This window comes from Camellia sinensis, chromosome 10 (genome assembly GCF_055761805.1).
Source record: "Camellia sinensis isolate YWXY chromosome 10, ASM5576180v1, whole genome shotgun sequence".
In the NCBI taxonomy this organism is placed as follows: Eukaryota; Viridiplantae; Streptophyta; class Magnoliopsida; order Ericales; family Theaceae; genus Camellia; species Camellia sinensis.
In genome coordinates this window covers 173,298,247-173,318,792 of record NC_138970.1, presented here as the reverse complement: position 1 = coordinate 173,318,792, position 20,546 = coordinate 173,298,247, and the positions used below count along the sequence as shown (strand labels likewise).

General features: G+C 32.9%; 1 protein-coding gene across 3 annotated transcripts; it reads left to right on the top strand.

Annotated features, from left to right (window-relative positions):
• Positions 1-16,566: 16,566 nt before the first annotated feature.
• On the top strand, positions 16,567-20,435 carry LOC114275198 (Phototropic-responsive NPH3 family protein). 3 transcript variants are annotated; one of them, XM_028217193.2, is made up of 5 exons: positions 16,567-16,918; positions 17,399-17,534; positions 17,673-17,742; positions 17,869-19,137; positions 19,783-20,435. In XM_028217193.2, exons 2-5 carry the CDS (start codon positions 17,476-17,478, stop codon positions 20,269-20,271), a joined length of 1,887 nt encoding a protein of 628 aa, XP_028072994.2. In that variant the 5' UTR covers positions 16,567-16,918; positions 17,399-17,475; the 3' UTR covers positions 20,272-20,435. The 3 variants fall into 3 exon arrangements, with proteins under 3 accessions (XP_028072994.2, XP_028072996.2, XP_028072995.2); XM_028217195.2 differs by having other exon boundaries at positions 16,630-17,271; XM_028217194.2 differs by lacking the exon at positions 16,567-16,918 and having other exon boundaries at positions 17,329-17,534.
• Positions 20,436-20,546: the final 111 nt, after the last annotated feature.

Genomic DNA, 20,546 nt, shown 5'->3' with positions numbered 1-20,546 from the left:
CAACCGCTTATCCAGGCTATTGGTACAGAGCATATTGGCAATGTCCACTCGATCCATGTACAGAGCATTTTCACGTTATTTAGCCAGACAAATCAACATTCCCAACACAGAATAACTACACAGAGTTCATCAAATGACTAGAGTAATCAAATGAATCAATAACGAATAATTTCACAGAATTTATCAAATAATTAGAATAATCAAGAGGAGTACAAATTTATGGGAATTAAAAATAAACTCTATGCAAAGAGAATTTAGGGAAGCATATTGTATACCACCGAATTACCTCAAATCAATCTCCTCCGTCTCCAACACTCGAATCTTGATCTTTCTCCATGAATCTCCAAAGTGGCATAAGGTATGTAAGGTTTCACAAAATCTACAACTCTCTTCCTTTATGAAAATACTTACACTCACTCTATACACTCTTAATCTAAACTCAAAATTTCTATAATTTAAGAGAGAACAAAATGAGAGAGATAGAGATATGGATGGACCAAGAAGAAGAATGATAGAAACGGTTGAAAGGTGAGCTTAATTTATAGGGAAGGATGCTTGGGACAAAAGAAAAGGAAACATAATAAAATAAAGTTTACTTGGTGGGCAAGAAAGGGGTGTACTTGGTACTCGTGCTTCTAGAATGCCATGATTACAAGCCTTGAAAATTGATCCCTCGCACTCTCCTAGGTTGGCCGGCTATGGGGAAGGGAAATGGAGAATATTTTATTCAATATATGTGTACTATGGACATATTTCCAATGTATATATATATATATATATATATAATTGATACCAAGGTCATCATTGCTCCAAGATTTCAAATGATTTGTTTGTACTAAAGTACAATGATTATAGCCTAGGAGGTATGATGGCTAGCCATGTGCTCAAGATTTTGGGGATTTTCCTATTTATTATGTATACAAATTCCATAGATATCATGTACAAAAAAATTTGATGAATAAGAGGTACAAATATATATATATATATATATATGTATGCAATGGTACTAACTTGGGGTCAAAGAAAGGAAATTTACTTGGTGCCTAAGAATAATGAAAAAGAAATATTAGAAAACAAAGGAGATGAATAATAATAAGGTGGAGAGAAAAAGAGATAAAATAAATGGAGAAAATAGGTTAGATTCTTACCTAAGAATCTCACCACCAAACTACCACCAATACCTCTCACTAAAATATTAATACCTCAAAAATACGGGGTTTCACAAGAACAGAGTCCGCGTAATGAGTATGGAGAGTACCAAGACATGTCTCCTTAGATAACAACTCCGAAATAGCTTGCTCAAGAGTGAGCAAAGGAGTACGATGAAGCAGAGATGTACGCATGGGCTCGAACTGGGGAGTGAGAGCCATGAGAAACTGAACTAACAACTGTTGATTGCAATACTTTGTGAATAAAGTAGCATATTCAATATGCGACCATTCAGGCTCAGAGAGAGCAAGTTGGTCTGAAACAGAATATATGCGATAAAAAAAATCATTAATGGACTGACCATATTCTTGACGCATGAGGTGCAGTTGACTCTAAAGTTAATATTGATGAGTAAGATCAGTAGTCTGGTACGGTCTTTCAAAAAACCCTAAATGTGTTTAGTAGGAGTAGTAATAGAGTCAATCTGAAAACGACCAAACTGGAGACTGATAGAGGCAACGGATGTATTTCGAAGCCAAGTAACGATCCGGTAATTCTTACTGTCTCAATCCTCTAAACGATCTTCATATTTGGTTGTAGTTTCACCAACCTCTTTTACCGGTTTGGTCACATCCCTAGTGATAATGCGCTAAAGTTTCTTGCCTTTTAGAAAACCAGACATGGCTTAGACCCATAACACGTAATTAGAGCCGTCAAGGATAACAGATATTGGTTGAGAGGTATCATGATGATCCATAATAATAGTATGGGAGAGGCAAATAAATAGTAAGAGCACTTTCAAAAGAAAACTAGTGAAAACAGTGTGTACGAGTAGATTTGGAGTGTCCAAAATAGGTGGGAACCAAACTAAATCGGCAAAAAAAAAATTATCAAAATCTGACCAAACAGGCCAAAAAAACCAGTAGGGTTGTCGTCACACAGGAGGCTGCTAATGTCAACAGGCATGTGGCAAAGGCGTGGAGTGCTAACGTCACGTGTGACGTAGTAACACGTGTAGGGCTGACGATAGTGTGACGTTATCAACGCGGAGAGAGCGGCTGAGTAGATGGTTGGTGCGACTAAGGTTGAGGTCAGCAACACGGAGATAGCTTGTGCGGGCATGATAGCGCGTGTATGGGCGATGGCGCATGTATGGGACAGAGGATGGTTGTTTGGTTTGATTGAATAGTGATGCTATAGTGCCACTGTGTGTGGGCAATGAGCAGAGGAGAAAAAGAGTTAGGATTTAAAACCAAAGCTCTGATACCATATTACAATAGTAGAGAGATGAAATAATATGTATTGTATTCAATAAATGAATCTATACAATAGAAGGCCTGTATATATAGGCTAATAAAAGTATCTTACAAAAAAACCTAACTATAAAAAAGAGTATCTTACAAGAAATCTAACTATGACAATACCAACATATCTAAGAAATCAATACCTAATATGTCTAGTAATATATGCCATATATACACTAACATTTGTGTTGGCACAAATCGATATTTAAAATTTTATGCTAATCGTTTGGGGTAAATTTTACGTTTTCCTTTTATAATTTACGTCACGTGTTGTCACTACATCATATATAAAGAGTTTTAAGAGCAAATTTTTTGTGCTCAAAAGTGAAATTTTGTTACAAAAAATATTTAATTTTTATTTAGATTCGTCGCTAAAAAGTCATCTTAAAGAGTACAAAAAAAAAAAAAGATTTTTAGCAACAAAATTTAAAAAATATTGCTAAAAATGCACTTTTAGGAACAAAACAATTTAGTGGCTTTTGAGACAAAAAACAAAATTGGCCCCAAAAGATATAGTAATGTAACGCTTTTGGTTTTGGCTTTTTTAGTTGGCTTTTTGGCTTTTTTGACTTTTTTAGCCTGGGACTTTTTTAGTCGTTTGGTATTCTTATTTGGCTTTTTTGACTTTTTGGCTTTGAAATGACAAAATTGCCCTCTACTTAGAAATGATGCTTTTTTTACTTTTTGTTTGTATATGAGTCAATTTAGTAATTTTGTAACTTTTTTGTCTTTTTGTGATTTTATACCTTTTTTTTTTTTTTTTGTCTTTTGTGATTTTATAGCCAAAATGGTTTGCCAAACCAAGGCTAAATGTCTAATTTTATCGCTAAAAATACAATAATGACACTTTTAGTAATTAAAATATTTCATTCTTAAAAATTAATTTTATTCTTAAATTTTTATTTCTAAAACCTTAATTTGTTATAGTGTACGTCTCCTTGTCATTTGAAAATAAGTTTATAAACTAAAGTGCGTGTAAGAAATAATTATAGTGATCGGAGAATTTCATATTAACTGTTTACTAAACCAATAGTAAGGAACTAACCAATTAACAAGATATTAAAAATAAGAAAATGATGGATAAATTATAAAATATCATTAGATAAACACACAATCACGTGGGTATTTCGGAACCATGTAATAACTTTTGCACTATAAGACATTCCATACAAATTAATAACAAGTGTGAAATACATAAACATAACATATTGAGTAAAACACAAGAAAATAGAGCATTTTAAGTTCTAAGAAAATAACGAAAAAGAATCTTTTCGCTGAAGTCATTAATGATAAAAAAAAACAAAAAAAAAAACACATAGAATTATGTGCTTATTTGAAGATAAATAACACTTGAAGTAAATTAGAGAAAACTAAAATAAAATGTACCCCCTTTTTTTTTGGATAAAAAATTACATGTGTTAATGAGAGTGTGGAGTCATTGAGAGAGTCAAGAACAAAGTAAAAAAGCAGAATGGCAAATTGGTCGAGTCACACTCATCATCATCATAGTGCTTATCCCCATGCGTTGCACGCGAATCTTTGACAAAACTCATGAGGTGGGTAACTTAGGAAAACGAGAGTTGTTTTCTTTCTTCATTTTCATGATTTACCTACTTCAATTAATTTTTTTTTTATAAAAACAACTGTAATATTCAAGTTTTGTTTGCTTTTCATTGACCTCTTCTCTTCTCTTGTCTTGCCCCTGTTTTCTGACCCCACTACTCTCACTTCATGTCCCTCCCTCTCAATCTCATACTCTAAAACATAATAAGTGTGTTTACATGTTGTAATTGGAAAATTACAAGGCTAATTTGTGTTTTGCAATAGTTCCTACCTTTCATTTCAACTGTGATTGATTACCCAAAAAAAAAAAAAAAAAAAACTACTATAAAGGAGGTTAATAATGCTTGCTTAATTGAAAAAAAAAAAAAAAACCTACTATAAAGGAGATTAATAATGTTTGCTTAATTGAAAAACAAAAAAAAAAAAACAACTACTATAAAGGAGATCAATAATGCTTGCTTAATTGAAAAACTATCTTGTTTAATGATACATTGACGTGCTATACAGTATATGTATTCATTCCTTTGTAAGATAGTGAGGTATATCACATTCATTTAGCCGTTATACAAAATAGGAATTAACTTGTTTCCCGTCCCTGATCCAGTTTAGTTACTGTGCATTTATTTTGGACTCATCTAGATTATCTGAACTGTTTATTTTGTCAAACCCACAAATATATTATTCATACGAAAACTCGATAACATATTGATCAAATCACATTTGTTTAAAAAAAATAAAATGAGACAAATATAATTCGATCAAATGATTATCACTATCTAATCAATATAATTTTTTATATGAATGATATTAGTCTCACAAGATGAATGATTTGATGGTTGAGGCAAGTCGTAATTGAGTCTACAGTAGGCTGAAGTACAAAATACTATCTCTATTTTTATTAATTCATTTTTAAAAAAACCTTGATCGGTAGAAAATTTATATTTTAATAGTTGACATACCAATAGTGGCAGTGGCACCCAAATGGGTCCCAACAAAATCAACTTGTATATGAAGCCTGGATATGCAGTAAGTTAAGGGGCATGTATCATGCATGTGTTACCATGCCATTTCTGTACCAGAAGCCAATTCTTATTACTCGTATATAAATAAAAAAATAAAAACACATTATTCAAATTTCAGACTTCATCAGGATAATAGAAAGGTAGTTCCTGTGTAGTAATTGGGAAATGGGTACTCCTGCATATATATGTAATGCCATTTTCTAGAAAAGAGGGCATCATTGCTATATCAAATATCTATGGATGTTCTAGGATTTCTCTTGTTCCCTTATCCTAAATCATTTTTATTCTTTATATTCGGAAAGTTTAGTATAGTTTATTATAAATAGTTAAAAATAAAAGTCAAAAGCACTATTTTTCAGTTACAAGATAATCATTTTTTTAAAAATTTATGTAAATGACTTTTTTTTTTTTTTTATCAAAAAATAAGTAGAAGTTGCACTAAATAGTTTGACAAATATAATCTTATAATAAAAAATAAAAATAAAAAAATTATAAGAAGCAGAAACAAATTGTACAAAGTATCTTCAGATAGAAATCAGCAAGGCTAGAAATATAGACATAAAGTACAAGATAAAACACGATGCCTTATAAGAGTGAGGCACACATGATATGGAACTCACCTTTTGTGAGATATTTATGTACCAGTATTTGTTCTTCTGTGTAATTACACCTGGGGCTTGTTTGATTAGATGGACAATAGCATAGAATTTAGATTATTAATCTATATAGGAATTACATTCCATTACTTGGTTACAAAATTTATTATTCGGATTAGATTCTAATAGTCATTCTATTCAATAAAATTGATGACTTTTTTAATCTTATAACTAATAACACAAACCACATATATATAATTGGGATTATAAATTTTTGTACTTTATTGCAAAATTAACTTGGATAAGAGAAAATTATAGCTAAATAACCAATCTTATACTAATCTTATAAATTGTTAATTCTCTCGCTATTAATCCTTACTAATCCACCAGGCACTTTATATAAAAATCTATCTTGAATATACAATAGCCAGGTGTACGGCTGATACAATTTGGTATGCAGAGGGCCCCAGAAGCTGAATGAATGGAGAGATCTATCTTGATTGCCAAAGTGAGGAGGTTAATGAGTTAGGTCCATCTTTGTGAAAAAGATGAGAGGGACAGATATATATATATATATATAAATATATATTTGTACATATATTGATCAATTGCCAGTTCACTGGTTGGTCAATGTCTCTTTGTGAATGTGAGGGTGAATGTTGAATGATACAAGTCACAAAAAAAGTAGTCTGGAAAAAAACACCTAACAATACAATATCTCTGTATATACTTGGCAGTAATAGTAGTAGTATCACATATCTATTTCAGTTGTGGGGGGGTGTGTGTAGTCTAATACATACAAAAAATAAAGCCCTAAAACAAAGTTACAAAACAGGGGAGGGAGGGAGGGACAGACAGTGATCACACAAACAAAAGCCATTTAACATTTGCTGCTACTACCGAACAAGACTCTCTGCTTTTATGTTGTGGGACTATCTTCATTCACATCTTTTGGTCTACCCTTTCTCAACTCACGACCTCCCCCCAAAAAAAAAAAAAAAATTATAAAAAAAAAAAATTTTAAATTTAAAATTTTAAAAAAATATATTTTGGGAAAATTTTATTGGATTTGGCTCGTCTCCGGTTGAAAATTGAATTAGATAAGATAGTTAGGTCTCTAACCGGTAAAAATTATTACATGGAAGACGCTTACCGATAAAAGTTTATAAAAACATGGTCCGCTTGAATTTTTTAAAAGAATCTGACTGGTAAGAATCTCTTATCGGTGAAAAATCTCAACTGTTTAATCCAATTAAAATTTCAACGGGAGATAAGCAATTTCCAATTTTATTTTACTTTCCTATGATTTACTTTAATGCACTGACATTTAGAAATAAATACATATAATCTCTTTAGATTTGTAAACTAAAACTCACCATTAAATGCTTAAGCACAAAGACTAAAATATCTTTATATATAAGTAATCTCATTGTGTAAATCATCATGAACATTTTTCCCCTTTTTTGGAGAAGCAAAATATACTTTAGCCCTTTATATTTAGGCACATGTTTCACACATGCTTTATTAACTTAGATGGGATTTCTGATAATGCAGAGCTTGTTTGGGGTAAATTACAATAGCACACTTTTTATCTTTTTATTTTTTTGAGTCATATCATCTCTCTATTTTTCTGTATATCTTTTCGTAAAAAATTAAAAAGTACACTTATTTAGATCATTCCAAGCAACTCCGCTTGATGTTTATTTTTAAATGATATAGCAAATCACAATAGGGTCTTTTTATTAAAAAATAAAGTAAAATAAAACCTAGTCTTCAACTAGTATTTGGCGTCAGCGTGTGATTTCAATTTTCAGCTCATCTAGAGAGCATTTGGATTGTAAATTTGTGGAGGAAAATTTAAATGAAAAGATAAGAAGATGATGAAGTGAAGAAGCTAGACAGTGATCTAATGACAAGGGCCAACGAGAGAAACTCGGGTGGTGGCGAACATTGCTGCTTGCTTTTCCCACAGTGAGGGAGATGCCCGCCCGTAGCGCCTAGAGCCTACTTTAATTCTGAAAGAACCACTTACTAGCTAGGGATTTATCAAAAAAGCAGAAGGAAAAAAAATGATAAATCTCCAAAAATCCATAATCTAAAAGCAACCCTAGAGCTAACAACTTTTTAGGGTCCAAAATGAAATTTAAGAAGGTATGGACCATTTTCGCATAGCATATGTAGAACTGCTCAGATATATATCTGAAATTTCTTGCCATTAGCTGTTATTAATGGCCCTACAATTTCAATGCATCTTTTTGGGTACATTATTTTGTTTGGATAAGGATTTACTGATAGTAATATGCCTATATATAAGTTTTTATTTTATTTTTATTTTTTATAGCCAATGAGCTAAATTCTGAAATTGAACAGCTATGCATTGAGCTATGCCACATGAAGCAAGCACCAACTGGATTCTCACTAAAACAGGCTTGTCGTCCAGCTTATGTGTTTCTTTTTGTTTCTTTTTCTCCTTTGCTTACCTTGTTGATTGTTGTTGTCATTGGCATTTTTTTAACTAAATATTTAAATGGAAAATTATTAGATACTCCAAAATATGATGTGGTATTATTTATGCAGTATTATCGAAAAATAAAAAACTACAATACATAAGTTGATCATCTTTTATGTTTAATTATCTAATAAAAGTGAGTTAGAATGTCTTGTTTGTAAATTTTTCGTTACGTGATTAATTTAAAACACCTCATCAGTAATGCCACCATATGTTCCGCAAGTAAGTATTCTAAAAAAATAAAAAAGAGAATAAACTATCAATTAGTTACTTCAATTTCAATCTAGTTTTTAACGTAACCCTCAAATTTAATTTTTCTATTTAAATAATCCTTTTTTTATGGCGAAAAGATTATCATTATGTATCAAATTGACCTAATTTTAGAGTTTCTGAAGAGACAGAGAAAATTGCAAACAGTTTGATGTAAACTTATTGACTCGTTTTGGATAAATTATTATTTTGTCCTAAAAGGTATATAATTTCATCTAAAATTTTAGTAGTTTTCACTCTGCATTTTTTTCTTCTTACATTTAAACTATCACTTTCTTAGTTTAAATCTTAATTAACATTAAATTTAATTAAATAAATAAAGAAGTACACTATAGGTTTTTTCATTTCTATTAATAGACTAGACTAATTGACTTAATTATTAAAGTTAGATGGCTTTGATAGAAAAAATGTTAAGGGTCACCATTGAATCCAGACAAAAGTTAAAATGCTTAAACACAAGAATTAAAAGTCTGATAGTCACATTAAAAATTAAATCAAAATTGGTGAGACCAATTGATAGTTTGATGGTGACTATTGTGTGTGTGTTTTTTTAGGACAAATTACGAGAGTAATTTTCATATTTTTATTTTTATTTTTATATTATTTTTAATTGACTTAATTTTAATATTAAAATTATGACTTTGTCTCAATTTGATTCAATTGATTACAATATTTAATATTTTTTTATTATAAAAAATACACACATAAGTGGCATGTGTCATATTTTTTAAGAGCAAAATTAGAAATCTACTCAACTCAATGAGTTAATCTCAACTAATTCAGTAATCATTTTCTATCAAAAACACTAAAGACATTATCAATTGATAAATCTAAGATTAATAGTCAAAATTTGAGTCAATTGAAATTGTATAGACCAAAATGATATAAAGAAGAAAATCTAAAGACCACCAACGTAATTTGCCATTCTTTGTTTCCCCTTTGAAATGAGCATAACTAGTACTGCTACGGAGTTGGAAGAGAGGAGCTTTGATGGACTCGTAAATCTAGGGTTTGCTCATATTTGCACGGAAGTCACAAATAATTTTTTAAAACAGTTTGAGTCATAATTTGATCTTAATTTCACTAAAGACACAAATGATAAGAAGTCAGTAATCGAGATTAATTTATACGAGTCTCGAACTCATGATGTCCTCTATAAAACCAACACTCTCCGGTTTTCATTTCTCATTCCAACTTCGAAAACTCATACTAGGGTTAAATTGGCCCAGTTTAGACTTGAGGGTTCATGTCAAGTTTGGCTGGCGACTGCACCATAATTGTGAAAGTGGTTCTCATTTTGGAAAAAATAAAATAAATAAATTATATAGTTATACCATTCATGAATCACTAAAATTATACTCTATTATTTTTTTATATTTCAATATAAAACCATAAATTTCACTTTTTTTTTTTTTTTTTTAATCTCACAGTAGTGATATATTTATATAATATTTTTTCTCTTAATGAGATGACAAAACAAAATGTATATACAGAGAGTTTCGAAAAAAATTGAATATGAAAGAATTTTTTAAATTTTACTTATCACGTCATTAGTAAGACTATTGTAAAGGAAAACAAAATTATATAAATGTATTATTTTTATATTTTATTAATCGCAACACTCTTAAGACAATTCCATCATGTCCCAGAATCACTCAATAACTTCTCGCCCATTCCATTCCATTCTTCTGCGGGCGTTGAATAGTGTGTGCAATGAGAGAGATGGAGTGGGTCCCAGCTAAAAAAAAAATGGGAAGAGAAGCAGAGGAGAATAAGTAGCGGGTCCCAGGTGTCGGGTGGCCGGCCCGTTGGGTAACAAGGAGAGGGACCCGTATGTAGAGAGGACCATCACCCGCAATCCCATTGCCCACCGTAGAAAGCGGACCATTTGACCCACTCTATTCACCTCCTCCACCACCACCATCCATTTTCTTCATTTACCACTTTGCCCTTTGTTTTCTCCCAAAATATCAGAGAATTTTCCTCCCCATATTTGGTTTGGGTTGGGTTGGGTTAGGACAATGGTCCATGTCCAACCAAAAACAAAGCTCACGTCTGCCTCTCAGAGACCCCCCTTTTGTTTTGTTAGTCCTTTGTGGACATTGATTGAGCCAATACCAGAGGTCATTTCCCAATTCCCTGCAACATTCAGGTCCACACCCCCTCTCTATCCACCACCACCACCAGACTCATAACATAAGTCTAGAATTCCCCATCTGGAAGAAGATGTTTGTACTTATATGGTTTATATTGCAGCTTTTCTAGATGTTGGGAACACCCATTGCATTTGTAAAAGTAATTCATGCTATAGCCAACTTTAGAATAACCTAGATATTCTGAATTTAATTTTTGTTAATGTCTCTTAAGCTTAACCGCTTGTAATTGATAAATGATTACAGATATTTAAAACTTACTTTGTTGTTGTGAGTTGAATGTGGCCTTGCCATGAAATTATTTGTCGTAATAATAATAATAATAATAATAATAATAATAATTCATCCTAAGTTTATAAATTAAAAAAATGTGTAATTTAAATTCATTTTATAAAAGTTGTTATCAAACCCATAACAAATCTTGATTGCACATTATTTTTCTATGTAAATCTTTTTAATTTTTAGGGAAAATTATATATGTGGTTCCTGCAATTTATCTTGAGTTAATTTGATGCATCAATTTAATCTTTTAATTTTTTTACATTATATTAATTTAATCTAATTAATAACATCTATTAGGATCAATGGCAAAATGGTCTATTCTAAAGGGAATGAACCATTTTCAATTTAGATTCCAACTTCTCAATTACTTCGAAGTGAATGCACTAATTTAATCCTGATTTTATTCCAATTTTTAATTAGGTATTATCAATTGAATTAAATTGATGTAATGTGATGATTTCAAAAATAAATTTAATATAACTAAACTTACAAAAACTAAATTGACATAAAATATAAATTATAAAAATAACAGATATACTTAGTCTTAATTTTTATCTGTGCACGTAGCATAACTGTTTGTTGCACATTTCAATCAATTGTGTCTAACTATAGTAACAGTAGGTTTTCCATGTGGGGCACTCCTTATGACTGTCTAGCAAATAATGCAAGACTAACCCCTCTTCTAACATAAATCAATTCACTATTTTTTCCCAACTGCCCTTGCCTTTTAGGGGCTATTAACTAGTTTGTGAACATTAATAGGGTTCTTGCAAATTGACAACATTATCCCCAAAAGTCTATTCTTTCTTTTCTTTCTTTCTTTCTTTCTTTTTTTTTTTTTTTTGATTTTTTTAAGGAGTTTGCAATGTGATGATTAGAGATCATCCCAATCTAATTATTGCAGCCATTCAAATTTAACAGTGGTATAGAATGTATGTGAAGAGGACATTAATGATTGAAGCTACCACTTTTGCTTGTAAGAAAAGATTAAATTTTCTTCTTCTCCAAAAGCACGCTTCATTATCATATGATATGAATACCAAATTTGAGATAATTAACCAAGTTTGACTTCACTCACTAGTGAAAAAATAAAAATAAAAAATAATATGTTGTAATGTTTAAATTCGAGTCTTATTATTATGTAATACAAATTTTCTTTCTTAAATTCTTCATTTACTTTCCTATAATATTCGCAATTTTAAATTTTCACCAATCAATATTGAATTCTGACTCAATCAACTTTTCAGTCAATGCAGGCTACAAGCATTCAAAAAACTCAATGGAGGCAGTAACTACAGAGAGCTAGTTGTAAGCCACTTGTAGGCCTATTTTGGTGATGAGAATCATTCAATTTATAAAATTTATCTTAAAAATTATTCATCTAATAAAATTAGATTAATCAGACATTCGTAAATTGATAATTAAACTAAATGTCTTTAAAAAATATACAGTAACTATTTTGGTGATAATTATCCGAAATACTAAAGATATGTGCATATATAAGAAGATAAATGTAAAAAAGCCTCAAACTTTAACATCAATGTGTTCATCACTCCTAGCTTTGTTGATCAAATATCAACCCATGGACCTGGCCCGCTCTAAATAACCATCCTTTCATTTGTACCATTGCCATCATCATAATAATACACTTAATAATCAAAAGATTATTAATAAGAGAATCCAAAGCAAGAAAAACCAATTGAAAAAGACCTTCAACTGCTAAATTAATAATTTAATTTTTTTATTTAGAAAACAAATCTATTAAACAAAGCTTTTCGGCCGATACGTCAGACTAACATCATTCTATGCTTTAAAAAAATAATTTTTGGATCTGAACTAAAAAAATAAAGATCAAAAGTATGGTTTTTTCTTTCTCTCACACAAGCAATGGACCCTCTTCACTAGCCATGGTCCTCATGCCATAAATAATGCAACATCAAAGTAATCTTGTAATTATGGTGAAAAACAAGGGCAAATTCATTTGGGCCATTTATATATTATGTGGACTGTGTATAGTTTTCCGTATAGGCCGTGGGCGATCAAAAGCCCATCGTTGATAGTGATATATACATACTGCTCCTCTTTTTAAGCATCTCTTTTATCCCCAACTATACAACTTTTTTATATTCTTTTAATAAATATATTTATACTATTTTATAAAGTGAAGTCAATTTCTATTGATTCTTTTTTGGCATTGATACTTTTTCTGAAAAAAATAAAATAAAATAAATAGAAACTCAAAACATATGTCAAGAAATTTATCCTCACTAGAATGTGTACTTCATATTCAAATTTATTTTTATTTTTTAAATATTATGATCCACATATGAAATGTATCTCCACCATACAATGTTTTTTCTATATACGCATTGTTGTTTTTATAATTATGTAACAATTTTTTTTTTTTAATTTCTAAAATTTATCCAACAAAAATTATATTTTGTTGGAACTTTTTTTATTTGTTTTAGTAGCAATGTGATTGAGCTTTTCTCAAATTGAAAATCGATAATTAGAAGGTAGAAAATAAAAGCATTTCTCTCCAATTCCTACATAATTATTTTTTTTTCAATTTATTCAATTCATTTCTGTATTATAAATTATCAACAAAAGTAGCACAAAATATTTTGACACAAATTTTTTTTTATAAAAAAGAAAAAAACTATAGACAACTATAAACAATACTAAACAAGGCCAACATTTTTTTTTTTTTTTTGATAAACGAACGTGTGAATCAATTTACACGTACCTCGATTAAAATTGTAAAAACTATTCATTCAAAATCAACACTTCATATGTAAGTATTCCCATTTCTAATGTATATATATATATATATAATCTTGTTAACGAATACTCAACACAAGAAAAAATAAAAATAAATAAAAATGATATAATTTTTTATTGAAATCAAATAAAATTTTCATTGAATACAAAGGGTCTGTTTGGTAACGTTTACTTTTTCAGTATATATTTACAAAAATTTTATAAACTGGTTTTTGTTTACTTTTCGTTTATTTTTAAAAAAACATAAACTACAAATGCGTTTGGTAATTGACAAAATATTTAAAAAAATTTAAAAATATAAAAAAGAGTGAGAAATAGCAAGTGGTGGCAAGTGGCGGTGGAAGACGGTGGTAGAAAGTGGTGACGGTGGGTGGGTGGGTGGGTGGGTGGGTGACGGTGGCGGATGGTGGGTGGTAGGGAGTGGGTGGTGGTGGTGGTGGGTGGTGGTGACAGGTGGGTGGCCGATGGGGGGTAGGTGGCGGGTAGGTGGTGGGTGGTGGCGAGTGAGTGGTGGTGGTGGCGGGTGGTGGGTGGTGGCGGATGGGTGGCGGATGGCGGGTGGTGGTGGGTAGTGGCGGGTGGTGGTGGTGGTGGTGGTGGTGGTGGTGGGTGGGTGGGGTGACGGTGGCGAGTGGTGGGTGGTAGCGAGTGGGTGGTGGTGGTGGTGTTGGCGGGTGGTGGTGGCAGGTGGGTGGCGGATGGCGGATGGTGGTAGGTGGGTGGTGGTGGCGGGTAGGTGGCGAGTGGTGATGGTGGATGGATGGGTGACGGTGGCGGGTGGTGGTGGTGGTGGTGGCGGGTGGTGGGTGGTGGTGGTAGGCGGGTAGCAGATGGTGGGGTGGTGGCGGTTGGTGGTGGTGGTAGTGGTAGTGGTGGGTGGTAGCGAGTGGGTGGTGATGGTGGGTGGTGGGTGATGGTGGCAGGTGGGTGACGGGTGGTGGTGGGTGGCTAGTGGTGATGGGTGGCTGGTGGTGGCGGGTGGTGGATGGTGGTGGCAGGTTGGTGGTGAGTGGTGGTGGCGGGCAGTAGATGGTATTGGCGGGTGGTGGTGGTGGTTATGAGGGGTGGGTAGTGGTGGCGAGTGGGTGGCAGGTGGGTGGTGAGTGGTAGTGGCAGGTGGTGGTGGGGGTTGGGTGGTGGTGGCGAAAGACAGTGGCGGTGGTGGCTAGTGTTGGGTGGTAAAAAAAAAAATAAAAACTGAAAATTCAAAATAGAAACACATTTTTTGAGTTTATATTTTTTTGGCTAAATTTATAAACTGAGATCACTGATTTATAAATCAAAAATTTACCAAACAAGTTTTTATTTGAATTTTTATAAGTATAAACAGAAAGTAGATAACGTAAGTGTTATCAAACGGCACCAAAATATTTTTTACTTTTTCACTTATTTAAAAAATATTTTTTTTACTCAAATCCCGATCCTATGTATATACAACTTGAAGTATGTAGGTTTAAACGGGATTCGGGAGGCACATCACGGTGCTGTGCGATCTATTGGACCCTTGTTCCAAGCTCATCTCATTGATTGGAATTATTTATATTATAAAGTTTGTTAAGAAAATCATTTATAAAACAAAAATTAAATTAATTGAAAGTCAGCCTATTACCTAAATAATAACTTAGTAAGTCCAATTAAAATTTTGAAATTTTAATTTTTATTATATCATAATATAAATTTACTAATAAGGATAATACACATTAAATCCTAACATAAAATATATTTTTTTTCTCACTGTACATCCTAATCACTTATATATATTGTTCATATTCAAGTATTTTCATATTCTTTTCCAATCTTCAATTATTTTTTCTTCATCTTCTTTCTCATTTCAAAACCCCAATCCATCACACCCAAACTCACTATTATCATCAATATTATTGTTTTTTTTTTTTATTGTATTGTTACTTTCAAATAGAATAAAATTTAAACAAAATCAAACAATAAATAAAAATAATAATAGAAAAGATTTTTTTTTAATATTTTTATTTCATGAGAAGTATGAGCCAAACAGTTTACACAACTACTATTCTATCAGTCAAAACATAAGAAAGAAGAGAGGCTGGGACCTCTTCCATCCAAACACTTCGTCGCTCCGCTTGGATAGCCATGGGAGCAAACAAGTAAGCTGCCTTATTTCCGTGCCGTTTGTTTAGTATGTGAACAAGAAGATCGAAAATCATGAAGAGTACTCTTGACCCCTTCAAAGGGTTTTTTAAAGTATTGTAATTTATGATTTTTAATTTGTCTATTATTTAAGTGTACCTTAAAAGATAATTTGTAAAAAAAATATAAATAACGGTGTGTTGAGAGTAAATTATAACTCTAAACAATTAATAGGGAGTACTAAAAAATTAAGCGTGCTAAATGATTTTTTGGTACAAATAGTTATAGTGTTTTGAGAAGTTGGTCAAAAATTAATTTTTTGAATTTTTGATTTTTTTGATGACTTTTTTAGCAAAAAAGATGACTTCTTTGGCCAAAAACATTGACCTTTTTTATTAGAAAAGCTAAAAAGTCAAAAAAAATTAACTTTTTTAATTTCTTTCCAAAATGCCCCATCTATGACCGTAAAATAATACCACATTTATCTTTTTAATAATAATATATTAATATAATTTTTAAAACAGTTAGGATTTGATTATAGAATTACATATATTTGATTAATTTAATTTTTTATATAAATAATGAGTTTGACGAATCTTATAATAAATAATTTAAATTATTAAAATATTCTCAGAACAAGAGCCCAATGAGTTGCACGGTATATATTAAACTTATATAATTTATTTTTAACTAAATTTCCTTCTATATATTACCCTATATCCATAATGGGTTATATTAAAGGAAAGTTGCATTTCAGTGTAAAATTTTAAAAATAATTATAAATTAATGATAAATTTTATTAATATTAATAACTTTAATTATAAAATATTTGTAATAATTTTTTCAAGATAATTTCCACTTATATTAATAAGCATCAGGAGCAGAGCGGCGTACGATGTTAGGTACAAAATAGGGTTTGACTAAAATAATCCGGGGTGAACATTACAGAAAATTTGAGAGAGAGAATAAAAATTTCCAAAGGGAATAAGAATGGAGAAATGGCAATGATCATGTGTGGGAGGAAGACAGAAGTGGGCGCAGGATAAGCACGTGGGCGTCGCCTTTCTCTCATTGCCTTCACGCTGGCACACCGAACTGAACACAAACCTCATAACCTCACAAAACGTCACAGTTTGGGTTCTTCATCTCTGTTTTTCCGGCGAATGAGTTTGAGTTTTTTAAGGTTGCTTTTTAGTCTTTAAAATGTTTCCTTATATATTATACTCTCTCTCTCTCTCTCTCTATCTCTTTCTAATTTGAGTAATTTTTAATTTCATCACACACCCATATGGTTGTTTTAGTGTGGTCTAGTGTTTTCTTTTTTTTTGGGGGGGGGAGGGGGGGGAATGTTTTGTTTGATTGACTTGTTTTTGGGTATAATATTGATGATTTTGATGGGATTGGTGTGGCTTTGATTCTTCATTTTCAAGTCTTGATCAAAATGGGGTCTAGAATTTGACTGAGATGACATTGAATTTTGGAGTTTTTGATCTTCTGGGTATCTATCATTCTATATAAATTTTATATATCACACAAGTAAGTAATTGGAAGTGTTTCTTGGGTTTTCTCTCTCCTCCATGAAAATTCTCTCTCCCCCCTCTTTCTAGTTTGTTGGGTTGATTTATTTTCTCTTGGGTTTCTGAGTCAAGAAAATTAAATACAGGAACTCAAGTGTTCTTAATAGGATGAAAATCTGGTAATCAGAGAAAGTTCAGAAGAAGAAAAAGAAAAGACACAAACATGAAGTTTATGAAACTCGGTTCTCGGCCTGATACTTTCTACACTACTGACGCTGTAAGGTAAGAAATTCACTGGAAACATGATGTTTTTCTTTTTGTTTTTTGTTTTTTGTGTTTTTGCTTTTGTTTTTGTTTTTGGACATAATTTAAGCATCATATGATGTAAAGGGTAACATGGTTTTACTTGTGCTAATGTAGGTCAGTGTCCTCAGAAGTCTCTAGTGATCTCATAGTCCAAGTCAAGGGAAGCAGATATTTGCTTCACAAGGTTAAATCTTGATATATCTTGCAATTCATTTGAATGATGTCTTTGGTGTTGCTTAATTTTTGACAAGTTTTGTCTTTGTGTTTTTGTGTTTTTGTGTTTTTTTTTTCTCGTGTTTTTGTTATGCAGTTTCCCCTGCTTTCCAAGTGCTTGCGGCTCCAGAGGCTGTGCTCCGAAAGTCCAGACTCCCAACACCACCAAATAGTCCAACTCCCTGATTTCCCTGGCGGCATCGAGGCATTCGAACTGTGTGCTAAGTTTTGCTATGGCATCACAATCACACTCAGTGCCTACAACATTGTATCTGCCAGGTGTGCTGCTGAGTACCTCCAAATGACCGAGGATGTCGAAAAGGGGAACCTAGTTTACAAGCTTGAAGTCTTCTTCAATTCTTGCATACTTCACGGTTGGAAGGACTCAATCGCAACGCTACAAAGCACAAAAGCGTTCCCTTCGTGGTCCGAGGAGCTTGGAATCACGAGCCGGTGCATTGAAGCGATTGCTTCGAAAGTTTTAGCCCATCCCTCGAAAGTGAACTTGTCGCATAGTCATTCGCGTAGGGGTAGGGACGATGCATCATGCAACGGGGGAGAGAGCCAGAGGCATAGCAAACTTATGACAAAAGGGTGGTGGGCTGAAGATGTGGCAGAATTGGGGATAGACCTATATTGGAGGACTATTATAGCAATCAAATCCGGTGGGAAAATACCCTCGAACCTCGTGGGAGACGCATTGCGAATTTATGCGTCACGATGGCTACCTAACATTTCAAAAGACTACAAGCAAGTAGTAGACTCAGACCCAGACTCGGACACAGTTGGGTTTGGGGATATGACTTCAAAGCATAGGCTGCTTTTGGAATCCATTATAAGCCTACTCCCACCGGAGAGAGGCGCTGTTTCGTGCAGTTTCTTGCTTAAACTCTTGAAAGCAGCCAATATACTTAACGCCTCGTCTTCTTCGAAAATGGAATTGGCTCGGAGAGTTGGAATTCAATTAGAGGAAGCGAAAGTCGGGGACTTGTTGATTCCCTCTTTGTCGCGCACAATTGACACAGTTTATGATGTGGACATAGTCATGACTATTTTGGAACAATTCATGTTACAGGGGCAGAGCCCTCCAACTAGTCCCCCGCGAACCAAGGACGGTTTTGAGAGGAGGCGGCGGTCTCGCTCAGCTGAGCACGTCGATTATGAGTTTCAAGAGAGTAGAAGGTCCTCTTCCGCGTCCCATAGCTCGAAACTCAAGGTGGCGAAGCTCGTGGACGGGTATCTTCAAGACATAGCTCGAGATGCGAATTTGCCGCTGTCAAAATTCATTGGACTAGCCGAGGCCTTACCGGACTTTGCAAGGCTTGATCATGATGATCTATACAGAGCAATTGATATTTATCTCAAGGTAATAATATAATACTGATATTTGGAGTATAATACCATATGATCTTTTCTGATCTTTTTTTTTTTTTTTTTAATTTTTTTATTTTATAATTTTTTAAAATGTCATTGTTTTTGTTTTTCTGGTTTGATTTTGATATCCTTCCTTTCATAATCCCCGTAACTCTAAAATTAAAAGCAAAAAATATCCTCAAGACACATTTCAATGGTTTGAAATTAGAATGTGGGTCACCATCATTTTAGTAGATAACCAACTCCCTTGACCTTTGGATCCTATTAGTCATACTCAATGTTTGGTAGTTATTAGGGTTTGGTAATTTAATTGGCAACTAACTAGATTCAAGATTTTTTATTACTTGACTTTCACTTAGTTCTACACTTCCAATAATCAGAAATTTGGCAATATGAATATTCACATTTTTAAAAAAAGTCGAAGAATAAAGTCAATATATACTAGCAGTTTAACATTTATGTATGAACGAACATGCAATTATGTTCCTTTTTTTTCTATTTTGGAATGTCACACATTGAATGGTCTCCAAATCTTGTGCTTGTGTCACATTTTCTTGGAATATATTCGCCTCTAGAAGAACTTATTTAGAGATGTAAAATTTACCCGTATAAAATGACACTACTACCCTTATTCCAGGCACACCCGGACCTCAACAAAAGTGAAAGAAAGCGTTTGTGTCGCATTTTAGACTGCAAGAAGCTGTCAATGGAAGCGTGCATGCACGCAGCTCAAAATGAGATGCTGCCACTGAGGGTAGTGGTGCAAGTCCTCTTCTTCGAGCAAGCTAGGGTTGCCATGGCTGGTGGCCAGATGACCGAGCTTCCTAGCAACATTAAAGCACTTCTCGCTGCAAATGATGACTCGAGGAGGCCTACAGCATCGCTAAGCACCAATGCGACAGCTCAAGCAGAGGATCAGTGGAGCATCTCTGGTCTCAAATCACCAAAATCGAAGCTTTCAACTTTGAGGATGAAGCTGGCTGAGGATGATGATTTGGAGGAGAATTACTCTGATGGAATTGGGAAACAATCGAAAGTTAAAGCGCTTTGTTCGATTCCTGGTCGGCCTAAAAGAATGTTCAGTAAGTTGTGGTCCATCAATAGAAGCGCGAGCGAAAGGAATTGACAGAAATTTATTTATTTTCCAGTTGGGATGCTAATTAGTATGAAGTGTAATTCCAATCTTACTTTCTCTTTTTGTATTTGTTGTTGCAAAATGCCTTGTATTTTTAGGGGAAAAGTCACTGTGAATTGTTGTAGTCTATGTTAATAAGAAACATGTTTTTTTTTTTTTTGGAGAAATGAGAGGAAAATCTCTCGAGAAACTTTACTTTTGTGGAAATTGATTAGGATCTTTTGATGGAATTGTCTTAACGCGGGGCCAAAAATTCTAGCGATTTG